The sequence below is a fragment of the Delphinus delphis genome, chromosome 1 (genome assembly GCF_949987515.2).
Source record: "Delphinus delphis chromosome 1, mDelDel1.2, whole genome shotgun sequence".
In the NCBI taxonomy this organism is placed as follows: domain Eukaryota; kingdom Metazoa; phylum Chordata; class Mammalia; order Artiodactyla; family Delphinidae; genus Delphinus; species Delphinus delphis.
Genome location: NC_082683.1, coordinates 27,692,646 through 27,705,745, shown reverse-complemented (window position 1 = coordinate 27,705,745; position 13,100 = coordinate 27,692,646). Strand labels below are relative to the sequence as shown.

The 13,100-nt window shown below is 51.1% G+C and overlaps 2 protein-coding genes across 3 annotated transcripts; both read left to right on the top strand.

Moving 5' to 3' along the window:
• The first annotated feature begins 1,265 nt into the window (after positions 1 to 1,265).
• TMEM35B (transmembrane protein 35B) lies at positions 1,266 to 4,591 on the top strand. Its single transcript, XM_060003656.1, has 3 exons — positions 1,266 to 1,406; positions 2,816 to 2,996; positions 3,976 to 4,591. The coding sequence occupies exons 1-3, from the start codon at positions 1,299 to 1,301 to the stop codon at positions 4,071 to 4,073; spliced, it is 387 nt and encodes a 128-aa protein (XP_059859639.1). The 5' UTR covers positions 1,266 to 1,298; the 3' UTR covers positions 4,074 to 4,591.
• A 3,402-nt stretch (positions 4,592 to 7,993) lies between these two features.
• LOC132419751 (transmembrane protein-like) lies at positions 7,994 to 11,171 on the top strand. Of its 2 annotated transcripts, XM_060003647.1 has the most exons (2): positions 7,994 to 8,663; positions 9,208 to 11,171. In XM_060003647.1, exon 2 carries the CDS (start codon positions 9,221 to 9,223, stop codon positions 10,052 to 10,054), a length of 834 nt encoding a protein of 277 aa, XP_059859630.1. In that variant the 5' UTR covers positions 7,994 to 8,663; positions 9,208 to 9,220; the 3' UTR covers positions 10,055 to 11,171. The 2 variants fall into 2 exon arrangements, with proteins under 2 accessions (XP_059859630.1, XP_059859624.1); XM_060003641.1 differs by lacking the exon at positions 7,994 to 8,663 and having other exon boundaries at positions 9,182 to 11,171.
• Positions 11,172 to 13,100: the final 1,929 nt, after the last annotated feature.

Here is a 13,100-nt window from a genome sequence, read left to right as displayed (position 1 = left end):
GTTGAAACTGCTTGGTCTTTAGAAGCACATAGGACATTTCAGTCTTCAGCCTGCCGGCTACCTACCCAGCAGGTTGTGGGTAGGTAGAAAACAAAGATCCAAGCAGCTCGGCTATCAGGAAGTGGAAGCAGCAGGAGAGTTTGAGACCCCTGTTAGGGGCCTCTCTGGCTCTCTAGACCAGGGCTTGGCAAACCTTTTTCATAAAAGGCTGGGTAATGAACATTTTAGGCTTCGCAGGCTGTAAGGTGGGAACTACTCAATTCTGCTGTTGCAGCACAAAAGCAGTAGACCATACGCAAAGTGTGGTTCAATAAACCACAGTTTATGAACTTATTTATGAACACTGAAACATGAATTTCATATAATTTTCATGTGTCATGAAAGCTGCCTTAAAAATTTTTATTAAAAAATGTAAACAAACATTGTTAGCTGAGGGCGGGGAAGGGAGTAAAACCAGAGCGCTTTCTGAATTTGTCAGTTTTCTCATCCAGGTCTAGATAGATTTCCAGGTAAAAGCAGATGGGCCAGGAGTGGCCTGTAGGGTTTTTTTCAGTGAAAGCCTCTCTACCCATGGCTGTAAGAACCTGAATTTTCAAACACCTTTCCCATTTTAACTTCAGCTGAGAGATATTAGAGGGAAAATACATTTCAGGCAATGATAGAAAAGAACAACTTATTTTAAAATTACTAGTTATTGATTTATTCTTAATAATTTCATAAATTTACTAATGTACAAATAATTCTGAGTTCTTACATGTGCCAGGCGTTCTGCTAGGCCTGCTCTAGGCTCGGAACTGATAACGGCATTATCCCCATTTACAGATGCAGACGCCACTGAGGCCCAAAGAGGTTAGGTGACAGCTCGGATCGCCAAGCTAGTGTGGCAAGGGCAGGAGCGACTCCCTCCTCCCCTACCTCCCTAACCCCCGCCGCGCAACGTCTTTTGACCGTAACAGAGCTCTTCTGCACGTCACGTCCATATACCCATGTTTGATTCTACTCTGTCCATACTAGCTGGGAGACTTTCCCTGAATTCGGAGGGGCCCGTTTAGTTAAGAGCAAGTGGGCCTCAGTATCCCCATCTGTGAGATGGGGCTGCCCTGCCCAAGCGCCGTCTCCTGCCTCAGCCTTTTGGTGCTGGCCCAAAAGAGGGCGGCAACCCCCTTGGGGGCGAGGAGCGGCGGCTCTGGCGCAGGTCTTCCGGCCGCCCCGGGAGGGAGGAAACGGACGGGCGGCAGGGGGCGGGTTTTCGGCGGGGCCTACCCTGAGGCGGGCGCGTCGCGGAGGCCGGCGCGGCCATGGCGCTCCCGCTCGCAGCTCTGCGCGTCCTGTTGGGCGGCTTCTTCGCGCTCACGGGGGCGGCCAAGCTCTCGGAGCAGATCTCGGCTCCGGTGTCAGAGCAGATGGTGAGCGGCGCGGGGTGGGCGGCGGACGGTTGGGCGGGGGACTGGCCGCAGGGCGGCGGGGGCTGCGACCCCGGCCGTTACCCAGGTGCCCGGCCGGCCCCCGCCTCTCCGTGCCCGCCCGCGCCCCGCGGACCCGCCTGTCTTCGGGCCAGACGGCGCTAGAGCTGGGGGGAGCACCTGGACAGCTACTTAGGCGTGGGCCCCTGCCTGGGGAGTTCCTCCGAGTTCTCTGGATTTTCCCTGGAAGGGGACGGTCACATTCCCTTCCATTCGGGCATTTTTGGCCCCAGGCAAATCTGGAGCCGATGAGGAATACTCTGGGACCCTTGGGGAGAGAGAGGGACCGAGCTCCCTTTGCGCCCTCCTTCCTTTGCTTGAGTTCTTGGGGGTGTTCATGAGGCGGGGGGTTATTAATCCCTGCTTATCAGAGTAGGAAACCTGCCCTGAAGGTGAAGTGTATCTGCTAAAGGTTACACAACTAGTCAAGAAGCAGGACCCAAACTTTAGATACTCTCCTAACTTAGAATCCAGAGAGCCCTTCCCAGAGCCTGAGAGGGAGGCCTAGAAGTCGCCCTTCGACTTCCTGTCTAGTTCCAGACTCTCCGAAAAGCTGTCATGTCCTTCTGCCCACCAATCTGCCCAGTCCCTCAGATAAGCCAGACTTCTAGATCTCTGCCAGTTTCCTTCTTCCAGGCCTGGCTTAGGGTGGGGGGTTGTTTGGGGAAGTACATCCTCAGAACCGGACAGCTTAGAGTTTCTTCCTTAGAGCACTGAGTAGGGGAGGTAGAGCTGAGGTGGGAGAGCCAGCAAAGGTAGCCAACCTAAGGGTCCAGGTGAAGTTGTCATGTGGCCCAGGACAGAGCTTGACTTAGCGAGCGAGCTGAGTCACTCACTTTGACCCCCTCAACTCCCTTTCTGTCTACTGCAATGAGAGCCAGGTCCCAGCATATGATATTGAGTAGAATCTGTTTAATGAACAAGAATCTCCCCTTCCATTCCCTTCCTCCTCACCAAATATTCCCTGCGTAGTAGCCTGAAGAGAAACCAGGCCAAACAGAAAGAGAAGCGCCGGAGTTCCCAAGGCCTTGGCACTAGATGAGAAAGCCCAAGCCTAGCTTCCTCTTCCCGGAATTTGGGGCTGGGTTGTAATCTGGTGAGAAAATCAGTCCATCTCTGTACCACCATCCCACCCTTCTTGGAGCGTAAAGCCTGTTTTCTGATTCCAAAGCTCAGCCCCCCAGGGAGGCCGTCTCCTTTCCAGGCTGGCTGACCTTAGCCCTGGACCTGGCCTAGAGTAGTATCTCCTTTGCTGGGGGCGTTGAGGGCACTGGCACAGAATGCCTCTGTGGAGCATCTGGGCAGTGGATCCTTGGTGACTCTGGCTGACAGGCATTCCCTGCCGCCCCTAGAAAGCCCTGTTCGTGCAGTTCGCTGAGGTGTTTCCACTGAAGGTGTTCGGCTACCAGCCAGATCCCATGAGCTACCAAGTGGCTGTGGGCTGGCTGGAACTGCTAGCTGGGTTGCTGCTGGTCCTGGGCCCACCGATGCTGCAAGAGATCAGCAACTTGCTTTTGACACTGCTCATGATGGGTAAGGGGGGTGCAACTGGGCTGGTGAAATGGGGACTTCTAGGCGAGGGTGATAGCAAAAAGTCTGGCTGTTCTCGTTACTTTTGCCACTCTTTTCATCTGGAACCAGAAGCATTTCCTGCTCTATTGCAGTTTCCATGGTCTTCAGACTAGGCCAAGTGCTTTTTAAACTTAATATACTATAACCCTCTTCTATGTCAGATATACCTTCTATGTCATCAATTCTATTGGCTGCATGGTATTTCCATTATAAGGATATATTGTAACCTAAAAGCCCCTACCCCTTTCTCATTACCCCTACCCTGAGATGAGGGGTTGGAGTAGCAGCTGCCACTGGACTCATGTGTCTGGCAGGTGGAAACAGAGAGCAAGGAAGCTGGGCCCCCTGACCAGAAAGGCAGAGGATTTCCCTGTGGCAGGCATTCCTAGAGGGCCTCCTCTTAGTGGCTCTGCCCACAGGAACTGCTGATGTACAAAGACAGCTGCTGCTTCAAAGGCCAGACATCTTCAGGCTCTTCTATGTCCCCTGGCCTTGTGTCACCATTGCTGCTGCCACTACCAACCTTCTTCCAGGCTTTCTTTCCATTTCCACAGCTTCCTTCATTTTCAGATCTTTCCCACTACCTCCACCACCAATCCCTGGGCCTTCTTCCCTCCACTAGGATTGAGAAAGGAGAAGGATCAGGGAGAATCTGTTCCAAAATGCCCACCTACTCACCTTGCCCTGTTTGGTTGGATTGTTACTATTTCTTGCCATCTGAGAGGGTCTACGTTAGTTCAAGAAACTTTTGATTTCTGGTTCTGCTTTCTCTGGGAGGTCAGAGAGATGAGTGCAGCTAGTTTAGGGTGTGTGTGTTGGTGGGGGGCAGTGTTCAAGAGAGGGCTTAAGGTAGAGTGGGTCAGCTTGGCTGGAGGGCCCTGAGCTCCTGGATCTCCTGAGCATTCCCAGGGAGCCTCAGGGACCTCATTTTCCATTCCAGGGGCTATCTTCACTTTGGTGTCTCTGAAAGAATCACTGAACACCTGCATCCCAGCCATCGTCTGCCTGGGGCTCCTGCTGCTGCTGGATATCTGCTAGCTCTTAGTCCAAACTAAAAAGATGTTCAGACACCCTAGGAGGAAGTCTCCAAGTGCATTCAAGGAATCCTGGGAGTAGAGTCTGTCTTGCCTCCTCATGCCATGTCACTGCCAAAGCAGGAACATGGTGGAACACAGAATGTCACCTTGTTACCAGTACACCCAAGGTTGGCCAGCGTTGAAGTAGACATCTGGTCTACCTGGCCCTGCTTTGTCTCTTGGACATTTACTGCTCTTTTTTGAGGGGTACATGTTACATATTCTAGCATTCCTCATGTCATATGAAAATAGAAAATAAATTTAAATCACCCAAACTTTTAATGCCCCCAAATAACTACTTTCAATTCCTTTGTATAACTGTACCTCCCAGTTTTTTCTGTGCCTTTATACAGATGTTTTTAAATGAAAATGAGACCATATATACTACTTTATTATCTGCTTTTTAAACCTAATACACTGTAATACCATTCTCTGTCTGTTTTACCTCATTGATGTTAATGGGTGCATAGTATTCCATTGTAAGGATGTACTGTAATGTATCTATACAAGCCCCCAATGAGAAACATTTGGATTATTCCCAATTTTTTAACTATTGTAAACCTCACAGTTAATCATCTCTGCATATTTATTTTCTTTCCCTAAAAGTGAGGGTGCTGATTCAAAAGGCATGCACGTTTTTAAGGTTTTTATTATATGCTCAGAATTTACACATCGAGTACGGCAGAGTACTGAGTATACCTGCTTCTGCCTGCTGAGCCACGTGGGGTACTCCCCATTCTTTTTTTTTCTTTTAAATTTTATTTGTTTTTGGCTGCGTTGGGTCTTTGTTGCTGCACGCGGTCTTTCTCTAGTTGTGGTGAGCGGAAGCTACTCTTTGTTGTGGTGCATGGGCTTCTCATTGTGGTGGCTTCTCGTTGCGGAGCACGGGCTCTAGGCGCACGGGCTTCAGTAGTTGGAGCACACAGGCTTAGTAGCTGCGGCATGTGGGCCCTAGAGTGCGCGGGCTCTAGGGCGCGTGGGCTTCAGTAGTTGTGGCATGGGGGCTCCGTAGTTGTGTCTCATGGGCTTAGTTGCTCCGCAGCATGTGGGATCTTCTGGACCAGGAATTGAACCTGTGTCCGCTGCATTGGCAGGCAGATTCTTAACCACTGTACCACCAGGGATGTCCCTCCCATTCCTTTTTTAAATTAATTAATTTATTTTTGGCTGTGTTGGGTCCTCGTTTCTGCGCAAGGGCTTTCTCCAGTTGCGGCAAGCGGGGGCCACCCTTCATCACGGTGCGCGGGCCTCTCACTGTCGCGGCCTCTCTTGTTGCGGCGCACAGGCTCCAGATGCGCAGCCTCAGCAGTTGTGGCTTACGGGCCCAGTAGCTCTGTGGCATGTGGGATCCTCCCAGACCAGGGCTAGGACCTGTGTCCCCTGCATTGGCAGGCGGACTCTCAACCACTGCGCCACCAGGGAAGCCCCCTCCCATTCCTTTTTATCTTGTGCACTTGAGAGTTGTAAAGCTAACAGAGATGGGCATTAAGTCATTTTACAGGACCTGAAACTGCCAGGGAAGTGCTCCTTGGCACCTAGATGGAGGCAGGGGACAGCCAACTCTAAGGCATGCTGCACGTTAAAGCAGTGCCAGAACCTGTGATGAATCCCAGAGGTCCTAGGGAGTCGGAAGGGTGTGTGTGAGAGACAATTCTCGAGGGCAAGTGACCATGTTAGGGTACCTACTATCACATCACCAACCATCTTCACCTCAGTGGGGTTCTTTTGGGAAGTGATGTACCTCCATAAGGGAAAATAGTGAAGAAAAAGAAATCATTTATTTATGCAAATACTCTAGCCACCAGCCTACAAATTGCTTTGGGGGTTAGGGAATGGCTTTTGGGAGCCCACAGGAGTGAGAGAAGTCTATGTATATTACTCCATTTCATCTTCACTATAGAAGGGTAATTTCTGCTCTGACACTGATGAGCTGGGAACCTCAGGTAAGCTGGCACTCTTAGTTAGGTCTTCTTGTGTCTGAAAGCACAGTGATGCAACCTCTCTATAGTTAGGGGTGTGTGTGTGTGTATGTATGTGTGTGTGTATACATATATATGTATATTAATACATATATATGTAGTAGTATATGTATACTACATGTACAGTGTGTCAAAACAATAAGGAAACTTTCTGTCACATAAGAGGTCCAGAGATAACATAGCTTCAGTTTCTTTTTTAAAAAAAAATAAATTTATTTATTTTTCTCTGCATTGGGTCTTCGTTGCTGTGCATGGGCTTTCTCTAGTTGCAGTGAGTGGGGGCTACTCTTTGTTGCGGTGTGCGGACTTCTTATCGTGGTGGCTTCTCTTGTTGTGGAGCACGGGCTCTGGGCGCCTGGGCTTCAGTAGTTGTGGCTCACAGGCTCCGTAGTTGTGGCTCGTGGGATCTAGAGCGCAGGCTCAGTAGTTGTGCTGCTTTCAATTTATTGACTTCTGCCCTCAGGGTTACAAAATAGCTGAAGCAGCTCCAGACAACACATTTGCACATAATATCCAAAGGTGAAAAGAAAGAGGAAAGCTCTCTTAGAAGACCCTAGGTTTCCCCTTGCATCCCACTGTACAGAATTATGTCACATTTCCATTCTTAGACCAGTCACTGGCAAGGAGAATGGAATTTCCAAGTTGGACTTAGACAAGTTAAGATTTAGCCACACTGGTCAAGTGGTCAGCAAAGAAGAAGGGAGAGAGTAGATAGTGCCACTTATTAACTTATTTGCAAATATGGATAATAATGGCAAATATTTTCATAGAGTTGCTGTGAAGATTTAGTGAGTTAAAGTGTTTACAGTAGTGCCTGGTACATAATAAGTGCTCAGTAAATGCTATTATTAAATAGCGTTTGTTATTAAATAGCAGTTCTACAGATGAGAAAATGGATTCAGAAAGCTTAAGTGCCTATGTGTCAGACCTGAGACTAGAATTAAGACCTGGTTGACTCCAGAACCCACACTTTCCACTGCACCAGTTGCCAAAGTTGGAAGTGGGCAGGTGTGGCACCCCTGCTCTTCAACTTGAAGGTAGATGGGATGATCGGTTCAATGTAATTAAATCTCCATTGCTTCCCAGAATTGCCCTTCTGCATGAAAATTTTGAAGCCCTTGAAAGTAGAGCCTGGAAAGCCTGGGATCTTGGCCTCTTCCCATCTCTACCCCTTCCAGGATTCCATAGCCAGCTTGTCTCCAACCAGGACTTTGAGTGAAACCTCACACAGCTGGTATTAGATTGAAGGCTCCTGTTTACCGAGGCTTGGCCTGTAAGCTGACTTAGCAGCTGCAGGGCCCTTCAGGCTTGGCTGTAGGGCCCACCTAGCAGCTTCAGGAAAGGCAGGGTGCTGGAAGAGTAGGCTGGCCAGCTGGTATGGAGGAGCCGTTGGGATTGACAGCAGCAGGAGCATCCTTAGCTTTAGCTGTGCTGCCTCACCCCAAGGAGAAGCCAGGCCTTAGGAAACGGGCCCCCCAAACCACAGCCTAAGCCTTGGTCAGGTTGGCACAATGACATTCAGCTGCGAGGCCTTCCTTATACTTTGCTATCTCCCTCCCTGTGCCCCCTTGCCTTGCAATGACATTCCCTTCCCTTGGGGCCCTGGCTGCACCCCACAAACCCTGCTCACAGCTGCCACAGGTGGACTCCAGCCCTTCCAGCTGTTGAGCCCATTCTTCATGTCGTGTCTTGGGATTAGTCAGTTGATGGGAGGGCCTAGGATATGTGGGTGGCAGTGGATTCTCATCTGTCTCAGCTCCTTAAACCCAGGCCCCCAGGAACCCAAAGAGATCTGCAGCAGCCAGAGCAGCAAGAGGTAAGAGAGGAGTGATCTGGTGGGAAGGCGGGGAGAGGTTCAGGGTGGGATGGTTAGGGCCAGAGCCATGGTGGGCCGAGCTGAGTGCGAGGGGCAGAAGGGAATACACTCACTCAGGGTCCCAGAAAGGACTGGAGCCTGAGAGATTCAAAGGTAAGAAGTACAAATTTTGGTATTGGAGGAACCATGTTTTGGAACACCCTAGGAGTGTGACTATGTGCCACAACTAGGAACAGGACATTGGCTTGTGCACTTACCCCCTTGGGGAGAGGGGGAATATGCCCAGATGTGTTTGTGCTGTTGTGTTTGACTGGGGTGTCCGTGTCTCTAACGCTGTGTGTGTGCCTGTGTGAGTGTACACATTTATCTCTGTGCTGCCTAGAGGGGAAGGGAGCGTATCTCCCCAGTGTCAGCCAGTGCTCAGAGTTTTACTTATGTTTTCTCATAATCCCCCCAACACCACTGTGAGGCAGGTATTTTAATCTCCATTTTACAGCAGAGAAGACAGGCTCAGTGAAGCTGAGTAATGTGCCCGAGGTCATAATGGCAGATAAATGTGTGTATCTAGGATCTGCCTGATTCCCGGGCCTGTGCTCTTTTTGCTTTGCTGTCCAAAGTTTTAAATCAGACCCAGGACTTCTTTGTGGTCAAAAGGCAAGGGGGAAGGAAACACGACTGGAAGGCCTGTGAGACGTGAAACCTTTTCAGCTCTGCCCAGGGTGCTCCAGGCAAGCCCCAGGAGAGGACCTTCACCAAGGTAAGTCCAAGGTCACTGTGCATGGGCCTGCCTCTGGGTCACTGCATCCTAAGTCCATAACTCCATCCACGCCTCACTCTCCCCCCTACTGATCTGGATGGCACTGGAGCAGGGAGGCGTGGGCTTTTTCTAGGAAGGACCCTATATTCCAGCCTGGTTTCTCCATAACTCCCTGTTGGCTCAGCCTTGCTTAGGCTTATTAATGCACATACCTGGGCACCACAAGTCAGAACCGTACACCATCTGTGAGGGACACCTTCACCCTCCCAGTCGCCAAGGTTGGAAATTTCCAAACTACCTGGGATTCCTGTCTCTTCCTCATTTCTACATCTTGTCACCAAGCTCATTCTACTTCAGATAACTCTGGAGCCCATCCCCTCCTCTCCATCCCCAGCTGGTGCTGGCTGTGCTCAGGCCTCAGCCCCTCGCCGGGCTTCCCACCACCACCGACTGAGGAAAAGAGGACGGGGGTCGGGTGGGGGAAGGCGGGATGGAGGGCTCTTGTATGGCTAACCTCCATGGTGACCTCTCTTCCTCTTGCTAGCCCAAGGTCTGAGATGAACAGCAGCGCTGGGGACCTGGGTGTTGGTGCTGGCGGCCGCAGCCCCTGGGGCAACCCTGCTGGCTTCATTGCGGTGCCCACAGCCTACGCCTTGGCGCCGGGCCTGGGGCTGCCGGCCAACGTGGCGGCCCTGGCAGTGTTCGTCCGCCGCGGCAGGCGCCTGGGCCAGGCCCTGCGTCTCCACCTGCTCAACCTGGCCATGGCCGACGTGCTCTTCATGCTTACACTGGCGCTGCGGCTCACGTACTACCTGGGCCCGACCCACTGGCCCTTCCTGGAGGCTGCCTGCCGCGCGGCCGGGACCACCTACTGCGTGTCCACCTACGCGGTCTTGGCCTTCGCGGCGCTCACCAGCGTGTGCCGCTGCGGCTCGGTGCGGCCGCCCAGCCCTGCGCCGCTGGGGCCCCGCCCGCGCCACGTGTGCTGCTGCCCGGCTGGCCGGCCAGGCCTGTGCCGCACCCTCGCTGGCCGCCCCGCATGCGCTGCGCCCCAGGCCGGGCAGCGCCAGCGCGGACCTGGCCTACGACACCGTGGCCGCCTTCCCCGCCGCCTTCCTGCTGGTGCTTGCGGCCTATGTGAGCTTGGCGCGGGTGCTCGCGGCGCCCTCGGGCCCGGGCCCGGCCCTCGCCCCAGACGGTCCAAACCGGCGCGCGGCCAGGACAATGGTGCTCGGGGCACCTGTTGGTCTTTGCCCTCTGCCTGGCGCCCTACCACCTGCTGCTGGCGCCCTGGGTGGCCGGGCAGGAGGACACCGTGGGCCGCGACGACAGAGGGTGCCAGGCCACCTCCACGCTTGACGTCCTGCACACCCTCAGCCTGGCGCTGCTGAGTCTCAACGGCTGCCTGGACCCGCTCATCTACTGCTTCTCTGTGCGCAGCTTCTGCCAGGACTGCTGGGCTCTGAGCTGCCTCCCGGGGGTAGGGAGGTCCGGGTCACACTCGGTCTCCTCGGCCTCCACGGCTTCCTCCTAGAGAGTCCCCTGGCCTGCTGCCTGCTTCACCCCTGCCACCCTCCCAGTGGCGTCCTGGGTGGTGAAAGCTCTTTGCAAGGACCTAGACTCCAGTCCTGACGCAGCCACATACTAGCCGCCTGTAGTTGTAGACCTCCGGGCTCTGTCAAAAGGGGAAAGAACATTCTTTATTGACCCGAATGTTTCCTAGACTTTGCCAGTGTTTGGATACAGATAATATGCCATTGCTTTCAAAATCTCTGGGGATAAACCCCAAAGTCCTAAACAGGGCCTACAAGGGCTAACTGCCTCCTGCTTCTCTCTCAGCATCCTCTCATCCTCATTTTCCCTCTTCTCCTCTACCACATCTGCCCGTCTCCGTGGGTTGAGTCACCTTATCAGTCCCTGGAACAGACCAGTTTCCTCCTCTTCAAAGCCTTTGCAGCTGACCGCCAGGAATGATGTCCCTCCGTCTCCTTTGCTAAGTTAATTCCTTTCCATTCTCACTTCCTCAAACGTAGCTGTAGGGAAGCCTTTGTTGACCAGCACCACATACACCATTCCCTAGACTGGGTTAGATCTGGTTGCGCCTTTATAGCTCTTTCCACAATTGCAATCAAGCAATTAACTGGTTAGTTCTTTTTTTTTTTTTCTGTTGTTCTTTTTCTCTGTATTTATGTCGATCCATAAGAGAGTGCCATTTTTGTAGACCCAAAAGGGTTGAATAGTGGCAGTTTTATTTTCATCCAATTCAACTTAATAAATTCCATGTTTGTCATATTTACTGCTTGCTACTGTGCCTTGCATGTAGTAAGACTTCAGTATGTCAGATGAATGCATGAAACCTGAATATCATTAGCTTAAAATGCTCAAGGACTCACTCAGACATTCTAGTCTCCGGTAGATTTTCCTCAAGTGTTTCTGGGATTCTCCAAGCTTGTATTACCAGATGCATTCTTTTTGTTTGTTTGTTTTTGGTTTTTTTGCGGTATGCGGGCCTCTCACTGTTGTGGCCTCTCCCGTTGCGGAGCACAGGCTCCGGACGCGCAGGCTCAGCGGCCATGGCTCACAGGCCCAGCCGCCCCGCGACTCGTGAGATCCTCCCGGACCGGGGCACGAACCCGCGTCCCCTGCATCGGCAGGCAGACTCCCAACCACTGCGCCACCAGGGAAGCCCCCAGATGCATTCTTGAAGCAGTCCTGATGATTGCTTCCGTCTGCAGTTGCTGGTTACCCACGACTCTGCCATCACCTCCACTGTCCCAAGAGTCCTGTGCCAAGACTTGGTGATAACCAAGCTGGAGATCCATCCTGCCATTAGCTGGGACAGGGATCCGTCAGACTTGCTGCCTTCTGCTTCAGCTTAGCCGGGACTCTGTCACTGGGTGCAAATCCCTGGCAATGGTTCTGGCCACCAGTGCTTTCCCTCCTCGTGCCTTGATGACTTAGCAGTTGGCTTCAAGTGGGGGAATGGAACCACTCCCTCTCCTCGGCCATGTTATAGGGGGCCCCATAACAAGGCTGCTTGGATCTCAAGCTTAATGAGTGAGGGCAGCGTGTTCATGTTGCCAAGTCAGATGGGTCAGGAAGGGTTCACCAGTCAGCTACCATGTCTTACTGACCTCAGGTCCTATTGCTGAATTTGCCTTCTAATGGTAAGTTTGAGAAATTTCTTTAATTTTTGATACATTACCTTTCATTGTTCCCTTATTCCTCCTTTAACTGTTTTCTTTTACATTTTAAAAATAATGCTCATGAAAAGAAATTCAAAGCAGTAGAGAAAAATGCAAAATCAAAAATAAAGCTTCTCCCGGTGGTAACCACCATTCAGTTTCTTGTGTATCTTTCCAGAGATTTTCTATTACAGTACAGATATAGGTATAGTCAATTTCCTTCAAAAATCCACAAATGGGATAGTGTTACAAGGCTCTTCTGCACTTTTCCTCATTTAATGTATCTTGTACTTCTTTTTATATCAGCACGTATAGATCTACCTCATTCTTTTTAATAGATGCAGAGTATTGATTTCACTCAATTGATCCCCCTGTTGATGGGCATTTTTTTAAACATCTTTATTGGAGTATAATTGCTTTACAATGGTGTATTAGTTTCTGCAGTATAACAAAGTGAATCAGCTATACATATATTCCCATTTCTCCTCCCTCTTTTCGTCTCCTTCCCACCCTCCCTATCCCACCCCTTGGGCATTTGCTTTACTGTGATAACTAATAATGCAATGAGTGTCCCTGTCCACAAATCTTTGCATACTTGTAAATCTGTAGAATAAATTCCTGGCAGTGAAATCGCTGCGTCAAGGAGTATGTGTGTGCACTTAAATGGTTTAATTAAATCACCAAATTGCCTCCAAAAATGCAGCACCAATTACACACCCATCAACAGCTCGTAACAGTCCCTGTTTTATCACACCCTCACTAGGACTGGATATTGTCACCTGCCTCCTCCTTGAATCTGGACTCCTGTCTGCATTTCAACTGTGGGCATGGTTAATTTGCTTCTTTTTCCTAGAAGTCTTCTCAGTCTCCTCCATATCTGAAACCTGCCAGTGGGGGCAGAAGTGGGAAGGGAAAGGGTATCACCTGAGACCTCATACCAGCCAAACGCCTGTCTTGCTTGCTAGAGGAATTAAACAAAAGCCCAAATACACATTGGTAATTGTCATCTCTCCTTCCTTGGGAATTAGGTTGGCTCATTCCATGCAACACTGACCATCATCTCAGGCCAAGGCCAGGAGGCAGCCTGGGCCCACGTCATGAATTCACTTGCTCTGGTGGAATGAATTGCTTCTTGCTGGGTCTCTGAGAAATGATCTCGTGTCCACGCTAGAGCCAGCTGAATCTCCTGAGGCCAAATTTGATTCTGTTCAAATAAAAAAATGATTCCCTGTGGCATCATCCATCCCCGTGG